General features: G+C 44.0%; 1 protein-coding gene across 1 annotated transcript; it reads left to right on the forward strand.

Annotated features, from left to right (window-relative positions):
* Positions 1–773: 773 nt before the first annotated feature.
* On the forward strand, positions 774–6,789 carry LOC311515097 (killer cell lectin-like receptor subfamily F member 1; the record flags this gene model as incomplete). The annotated part of the gene is made up of 6 exons (XM_084617966.1): positions 774–843; positions 2,141–2,236; positions 2,955–3,098; positions 4,376–4,527; positions 4,635–4,741; positions 6,660–6,789. 6 exons carry the CDS (start codon positions 774–776, stop codon positions 6,787–6,789), a joined length of 699 nt encoding a protein of 232 aa, XP_084474092.1.
* Between the last annotated feature and the right edge of the window lie 2,227 nt (positions 6,790–9,016).

Consider the following 9,016-nt stretch of genomic DNA (forward strand, 5'->3'; position numbering starts at 1 on the left):
ATATGCATAGAGCAGTCCAGGAGGGCCTGTCCCAGGACATGGAATCAGTATCATAGGTGTCCATACCACAAAGATGCAGGTATAACCCTGAGAGTGTATGTTCCCAGTGCACAGGGCCCAATCCTTCCCCCACCCCACAGTGGCCATAACTGCAGTTTGGGATTTCATATCCTGTGGCACAGTTTTGGCCTCTCTTGGAGTCAGACTGGGGATGACTCAGGAAATTTCAACCCTCATGCAAATTTCATCCCTGCCCGGGGAGAACATCCATTCTGACTGGCTGCCTTCCCCACAGTTTAACTCAGGCTCTTGTTGTGCCTGACGCACTTCCTGCTGTGACTCTAGGGGAAGGTCAGAGATATGCACAGTAGGAACAAGGCAACATATTTATGAAATCATCTTTTTGGCCCCAATTTAGCAAAGAACTCAAGCACATGTGAATTATCACATCCCTTTTCAGCAAAACTCTTCAGCACATCCTTCATTTTAAGCAGATACATAATCCTATGGAGATTCAATGAGACTATTCACATTCTTGCTAGTATGAACTCAGCCTGAGGAGGTGAATAGTGAATTAAACCAGCCATGACTGTGGCTGGTAGGAGGCACCTATGATCCTGAAGCGAGGCAGTAGTCACAAGGAAATGATCATAGCCAATCTGCTGTGTAGTTTCCCCTAGAAGTTCTCAAGAGACCTGCCCCTGCTCCCTTCCTGTATGTACTTGCCGTCTGTAGTTGCCTGGCAGTAAAGCTCATACTCTAGAGACCTAGAGATGGAGGATAAGGCTGGTTGTGGTTACACAATCCCACAATTCAAAGAAAGGAAACAAAGCTCCTACACAGGTAGGATTAAGGCACGTGTATGTTTGATATAAAATACAGATATGGAGTTTATTTCCTGTGCTGTCTCTCTCCTCTCTTATCTTTCTCTGCACAGAATCAGACTTTCCACTCTGGGTAGGAGATACAAGTGAGAGCAAGATTTGGCTCTATCTTAATAAAAGTTTGGTTTAGTGTTGCTAGATGCCGATGCATTAGAAGCCACAGGTGAGGCACTCCGCTGTCTGATTCTGATCTCACCAGCATAATCCAGGAGTAATTTCACTGAAGCCAGTTTAGATACACTGCTGCAAGTGAGATTACTGTTGGGTGTCAAATCTCAAGCTGCTGAATATGAAATTCAAAGGGAAATATAGATCCTAGTGGAAATAGCTTTGTTTTTTTTTAATAGACTCCTAGGGGACAAGTTCAATTTCAAGTGTAAAGAAAATATTTCTGTGCAGCACCAGTATTATCTAAACTATTCTTGGTGTTTGCTTCTAACCTTGGATCTGTATAAAGTTGAGAGAGAAGACATAGGTCTAGATCCTCAAAGGTATTTAGGTGCCTAACTCCAACTAAAAGCAATGGGAGATAGGCACTTAAATACACTTGGAGATCTGGGCCATACAGCCTAATAAGAGCCTGAGTCTCAGCTGATATCAATCAAAGTAGCTTCAATGTCAGCTCCACTAACTTACACCAGCTGAAGATCTGGCATAGTGAATTAATCCTCACAACACTCCCGGAAAGCAGAAAATATTAAATGATTTGCCCAAGGTCATATATGAAGCCTGTGGCAGCAACATGAATAGAATTCCCATCTCCCAAACCCCTGTCCAACATCTTAGCTACAAGATCATCCTTCTGCTCCAGTCAGTTATCCCCTAACTTTTTTCTCAAAGTGGTATGTGATCTTGAACTTCCACCTTGCCAGTTCATCAGTGTAGGGAAGAAAAGTGCTAGTCTTCTCACGCTGCAAAACAACATAGTTTCTTCCAAGACAGTACCATACTTCCAGTGGACCTGAGCAGAAAGGCACATAATTTAACATCTTCTTTGAAGGACGCCACCCCAACCCACAATCTGCTTGTTGCTTAACAAAAAATTTACTCTGTCTTCTCTGAACAGCAGCACCTCTGTTCTGTATCAGGGTTCAAAAGGGACCTTTTAGCCTGGCTTGTAGACTCCTTTTTACCAATGGGCACCTCTCACCTCTATTCAGATCTAAACTACCCAGCTACTGACACTTATTGGAACAGAGCTAACGTACAGCCGCTTCTCTCTGCTGAAACCAAACTCTTTCATTTCTTATTGCCAGGTCCCTGCTCTCAGCAGCCAGGCTGTTGCATTGTTGCTCTAATTCTAGGGACTAAGGCACTGCTGCAAGGAGTTGCAATCGTCTTAGCTCTGCAAGGTGAGTGACACTGCCCAAATGGCACAGTCAATAAGTGTGAGTTCTGTACTGTATTGCCATTGGCATTTTGGGTTTGTGATGGGCAATTTCAGATGAGTGATTAATCTGATATCACTTTGATCTGAGGTTGAGAAGGGTGAAGGTCAACTCCAAAAGGTGTATTCGTTATATGGACCTGATTCTCCTCTCCCATACCTTGCTGTAAATCAGGAATAAGTCCAGTGAAGTCAGTAGAGTTTCACAGGTATAGTGAGAAGAATCATATTGTCAATATCTAGTTTTTTCCCAGTGACCATACTCTGCATAATAAAATGGTGCGGAGCTAGCCTGTCCCCTCCAGGCCTCATCTACCAACATTTTATCTGTCTACTTATAAGAACATAGGACTGGATGGGACCTCCTGGGTCATCGAGTCCAGTCCCCTTGCTATCACAGGCAATGCATGCTCCCATTACAGTAGTATACAAGTGCCTCACTAACAATAATGAATGAATCCTCACCACCACCTGTCAGGTAAGGGAAGTATCATTACCCCTATTTTACAGACAGAGAATATAAACACCTCATCTAAAGTCACAATGGAAGGCTGAGGGAGAGCTGGGAACCTAGATCTCTTACGTCCTAGCCCAGTACCTTAGCTGCAAAACCATCTTCCCCCTCATTTTATGTAACCAAAGTCCCTATTAACCATCAATTTATGTCCTTTTTTGTGTGTAAGCCTTGAGGGAGTGTTGTGAAAAGGCTGTGAAGACAGAGGCGTCACTAAGGCATAACACAAACCACACTTCAGTGGAAGATACCCATGGAGCTCACTCCTTGGTACTGAGCAGACTGAAAGAGAATCTGTGTGGAAATAAACAGGGTGAGGAGATAAAATATTTCTGCAAGAAGATGTTTGTTTGTCATATCTCTGGGTTCCATCATGCTCCAGTTGAAGTTAATAGCAAGACTCCCTTTGATTTCAGTGGGAGCAGGGGCAGGCAACGTAGTAGAAGGCTGCTCACTATGCGGAAGGTATGCTTACACTGCCCCGGGAGCAGTGTAATCCTAATATTCAGCCTACGGCCACATCCACATTGTAAATTAAGGGAGAGCACAAAACTGATCAAATGCAGGTTTCTACTGGTGGTGAACCCAAACGAGCAGTAATTTCTATGAATCTGGCAAGGAAAAGTCCTTTAAGTGCATATATTACAGTGGTGTGCATTTATTTTTATTTTAAAAGGGTAAATGGTACCTACATTTGATGCAGTTCTCAAACACCTGGAAAAGCTGCCAGCCTACTGTGGGCCTTGGTGTTCCAGGGGCTGAACGCCTCTGGTCTTTCAAGTATGTAGCTTTATTGAGACAGACCAGTGAAAGGCAATACAATACTAAGAGGTTTTTTTGCAGGTAAAATCAGGCCCACAAAAATTGTGCCTGCATTTTTTTGTGCCCATAGTTAGCTGAGCACAAAAATCCAAACAAAAATGTAGTTGCAGCTCAGTTATTTATGCCTCTAAATTGTTGGATTTGCCACCGTAGCTGTGGGTGCAAAAACTTAGGTGCATTTTTTCTGGGTACTACAAAACCGGAAAGCTGTCCTTTAATACCAAGGTATAAGGCAAGTTTCATTCAAGGATCTCAAAGGGTTTAACAAATATTACCTAAGCCTCACAACACCTCTACAAGACAGCATAAGTATTGTTATAATAATTTTACAGATGGGTAAACGAAGTCATAGATCGATAGGCTCAAATTTCAAGACTCTCCACTAATTTTGGGAGCCCAACTTGAGACATTGTCGACCTGAATTTCAGAGGTTCTAAGTAGCCACAACTCCATCTGAAGTGAATGTGTGCTGTGGATACTCAGCACCTCTGAAAAGCAGCCCCTAAAAGCCTCAGGCTGGGCACCCGAAGTGTTGAAAATGAGGGCCTAGGTGACTTCCCCAAGGTTATAGCAAGTTACGAGCAGAGTTCAGATCAGCATCTAGTTATCCTGATACTCAGTTTCCTTTCTTAACCACAGAACAGCAAAGCTTTGTATTGTTTGTGTGAAAAGCCTATAATATTGAGAATTTTCACAGGTATAAACTTTAAAAAATGTACTGATGTAAAGAATCGTAAAAGGACCAAAAATATACGAATGCCCTTGCAGGAGCAGAGTGTGAGCTCTGCCCCCCTGAGTGGCTGCTGCACAGCGGAAGGTGTTACTACTTCTCAGAGGAGAAGAAAATCTGGCAGGCCAGCAAAGATTATTGTGCAGCCAGGAAATCCAGCCTCCTGATTTTTGAAAGTGAGGCAGAAATGGTGAGTACTGAAGTATTGCCCTATTCTTCAAAGAGGAGCAAAACAGACACCACACTCCTGGATTTCAGCAAGAGACTTACATATTCAGGTTATCATCTCACCCACAGGGATTTTTCAGTACCCAGTATGAAGATGCTAGTTTTCGCTGGATTGGATTAAATTTCAAAGAAGGAGGATGGACGTGGCTTGATGACCCCAAATTACAAGGATACAGGTCAGTGTTGTTTTTCTTCTTGAAGTTAAATTAGTTCTAAAGCAATTGGTTTGCCAAGCCCTCGTGCAAAATTTGCTGCTCCCATTGTGTCATTCCCTTTACCCTGATACCTCAGCCTAAGAAGGCTCTTGAGTGCTGAGGCAGGCTGAGCTTCATATACGTTTGCTTGAAAAGTACCAAAATCCCACAGAGCTGCTACTCACTTTTCCCTGGTCACGTTGTGTATCTCAGGTAGAAAGAGCACTACATGCCCTCCCTTAGCCTTTTGATACATCCTTTTCGGTCAGTGTTAGCCTCTGATTCAAACTAAACCCTACTGATTTTTCCCACTTCACATTGCTGCCTCCCTCAGATTTCCCCTCAGTCTCACACTCACTTTCCCATCCCCCCACTAATGCCTCCCCACACTTACACTTACCCCATTTACCATCTGCCACTGACCAGCAGCCTTCTAACTCTTTTCTCATGACTGCAACACTCACTCACTCACAGTATCGCCAACCCCAAATGTTCAAAAATCATGAGTTAGACTCACCAAATATCATGAGATTGGCTTTAAAATCATGAGATTATGTACAAATAATAGATGTGGTGTGATTTTTATTTGCCTTCTGCTTTTTGAGCCTGCAGGGTGCTCTGGAGTCACATTTTGAAGCTTTCTCCGGAGCCCTCTTTTACCATTACCCCTGCCGTTTTCTGCTTCTTTCCGGTACTCAACTTCACAGTTCACATACCCAGCTACAATCCCACTCTCCCACTGTCTCTATTCTCTTCTTCTCTGTAAAACGTTTCTCAGTAAAACATTAAATCTCTCTCTCACTTTTCCTCTTTTCTGTAAAATCTGTTCATGCTTTATTTGAAAGATGTGGTATAACTGTGTATGTATTGAGCTGCAGCTAACATAACAAAGTGGTGAGAAGGCATGACAAGATTATAGGAAACTGGGTTACAGCAGCGCAGACAAACTTCTGGCGCTCTAGTAGGAGCAAGGGTTGGTTTGTGGGCAGAGATATCACCAGTGTGTGTGTGGCAGGAAAGCAGAAGAAGCCTTAACACTCATGGTGGGAAATGTTCCTGGTCTTGCTGGTCCTTGCTGAGAGCAAATGGAGACTTTCAAGGGGCACTGTTGTATCTTAAAAAGAAAAGGAGTACTTGTGGCACCTTAGAGACTAACCAATTTATTTGAGCATGAGCTTTCGTGAGCTACAGCTCACTTCATCGGATGCATACCGTGGAAACTGCAGAAGACATTATATACACAGAGACCATGAAACAATACCTCCTCCCACCCCACTCTCCTGCTGGTAATAGCTTATCTAAAGTGATCATCAAGTTGGGCCATTTCCAGCACAAATCCAGGTTTTCTAACCCCCCCCACCCCCCTCCAAAAACCACACACACAAACTCACTCTCCTCCTGGTAATAGCTCATCCAAAGCGACCACTCTCCCTACAATGTGTATGATAATCAAGGTGGGCCATTTCCAGCACAAATACAGGTTTTCTTAAACTCATTGAAAACTCAAAATTTTGTGTGTGTGTGTTTAGGGTGGGATTCTGTCCAGCTTTAGTCAGTAGGCACCCATCAAGCCTCAGTTGCAACCCCTGTTTCTTACTATTTGCATTCCTGGTATCCATTTAGATATGGGGAGATGTGCTCTAACTGTACCAAAGCACTAAATCAAAACCTATCTCAAAAACTTACTGCTTCCTTCAACCAGCTTAAAAGTTAGGTAGAGATGATCCAAAATCAGAACTCTGTACCCAAACACACCTGAGCTTTGACGGTTTGGAGAAAATGGAACCCAGATCTGAAAATTCCCGATTTTGGGTTTGGTCTTGTAAATCCAAAAGCATAATGGGGCATCCTCAACCCATTTCAGAAGTTATTAGCTCACCTTTGAGATTTTTCCCCCCAGTTTTACCATGAAAGACAGAAAAGGTGGAGGGGGCTGTGCTGCTTTCAAGAAGCAGGAGATTCATGCGGATAGCTGTCATTCATCATACAAGTGGATCTGTAAGAAAAAGGCAACTCTGCTGGATTTCTGAAACATTGCAGGAGGACTGGCTGCATACGCAAGCCTTGTCACACTATATGTTCAAATGGATTGCTTCCCAATAGAGGGCACTTGTGACATTCTGTACTCCAAAGCAACATCCTAGCACCCCATATTCACCATGGTGATACAATTATATGTTTTGTACAAAGTATGCCTTGTAAGGTATCATTCTAAAAGTCTTGATGTGTTGAACAGTTATATCCTGTTGGATTGTATGTGCTCTCATCTAGGAATTTAGAGAACTTTTCTTTCAGAAAGTGCTTGATGAGAGAAGAAAAGGAGGACTTGTGGCACCTTAGAGACTAACAAATTTATTTGAGCATGAGCTTTCGTGAGCTACAGCTCACTTCATTGGATGCAATTTGTTAGTCTCTAAGGTGCCACAAGTCCTCCTTTTCTTTTTGCGAATACAGACTAACACCGCTGCTACTCTGAAACTTGATGAGAGAAGAAAGTACATGTAGAGGAAGGAATAAAGCCTGAATGTTGCACTGTCTTGGCTCTCTCTCTTTGTATGCTGGACCACTGAATGCTGAGTCATTAATGAACTGGTTCCTTTATGTCCACATACCACATGGCTAGTAACCATTGCAGTTGTGTGCCACCCTTGCCAGCGGCCTAGGCTGGCACATATCTGTAATCCACTCACCACAGTTTTATTCAGTGCAGATGGGACCCTGATTGTTCCTGTTTAACCCAGTTTGGCTGCTTCTTCTTCCTCCCAGTTCTCTGTGCAACAGAACATCCCAGAGTGCACTGTGCTCCAGCTACTCTCTTCCAGTGCTTCTCAAACTTTTTTTTTCACAGACCACTTGAAAATTTCTAAGGGTCCCAGTGGACCACTTAATGATCTTTCCAAATGTTGTTTGTACCGTTAGCTAACTATTGTAAAGCTCTTTGGATAAAAGCGCTATATAAAAAAAACCTTAATACTAATGAATGTTTTCTTGTTCTACAAATAAAAGCACACAACTCATATTTTAATATCAGTAGTTTTACCTTTCTAATGCAATGGATGTGCCCTCTCTCCCCCGCCGCAGCAGCCCCTGAGCTGGGGCTGGGAAGGAGTGTGGTCTCTCCCCCGCCACAGCAGCCACAGAGCTGAGGCTAGGAAAGGAGGACCATTTCTCCCCATCAGCCACAGCCGTGGAGCTGGGGAAAGTCACCTCTTTCTCTGGCCATCGCAGCCCCGCACATCCCAAATTCCCCCCACCCCCTCTTCCCCTCCCACCTACCCACTATTCCCCACAAGGCCACCACCTCACCTTACATGTGCGTTTTCTCCAGGGTCCAGACACCTAATTAGTGCATCCACGCTGGCCCTTCACTCTCTCGTGTGCGGCTGCCCAGGCACACACCTTAGAGGGAACTATCCGCGGATCCGTGAATGCAGCTGGGGGATCACTGGTGGTCCGCAGACCACAGTTTGAGAACCTCTGCTCTATTATATACTGCCTCAGCATATGACACTGACTGGATTTTCCCAAAATGCCCTCTTACAAACATATGGCCCATTCCAATGCAAACATTGCCATTGACCTCACTGGTTATTGCATCAAGGCCCTTAATGTGGGAGCTTAGCAGGTATGGATATGCAAATACAACTGAGCCTGGGTTCGACCCTGTGTGGTGAGAGGGTACCAGAGCTCGGGCTCCCTCCCAAGCCCAGAAGTCTACACAGCAATGAAACTACCCCAGCCCTGCGAGTCTGAGTTGGCTGGCATGGGCCAGCTTTGCAGGTTTTTCTTTGCTGTGTAGACATACTCTGTCTGCTAGCTTTCTCTCACTGAAACACACCACATACACACAGCTGCAACCGGTCAATATTTGCAGCTTATGTTTGCAATCAGGCCCTAGGGAAATCCCTTGGCTCACATGGATTTATCTTCCGCTCAGGTCTTGCCATGCTGGCCCTTGCCTTGGACAGTAGCTTTTTTGTTTCATCTATCTCTACACAAAGGCAGGTGGTTGTGCCTTTATTTATATAGAGGGCATGCATCAGCTTTAGCCAGGTCTGTGGTCAATGGTAGCCATTAACACCTTCATTGAGCGTTGTCTCTGAAGACTAATTACAATTCATCTTTCACTGCTGATCAATTCACATAACTTTCACATAACTCTTTCACTGCTGATCAGTTCAGCAGAAATCTTCAGCAAATCAGCCTTTCCCACAATCTCAAACAAAGAGCAGAGGGGACTGCTGTAGTGATTGTATT

Source organism: Lepidochelys olivacea, assembly GCF_965140295.1.
Source record: "Lepidochelys olivacea isolate rLepOli2 genome assembly, chromosome: 1".
NCBI classification, from domain to species: Eukaryota; Metazoa; Chordata; order Testudines; family Cheloniidae; genus Lepidochelys; species Lepidochelys olivacea.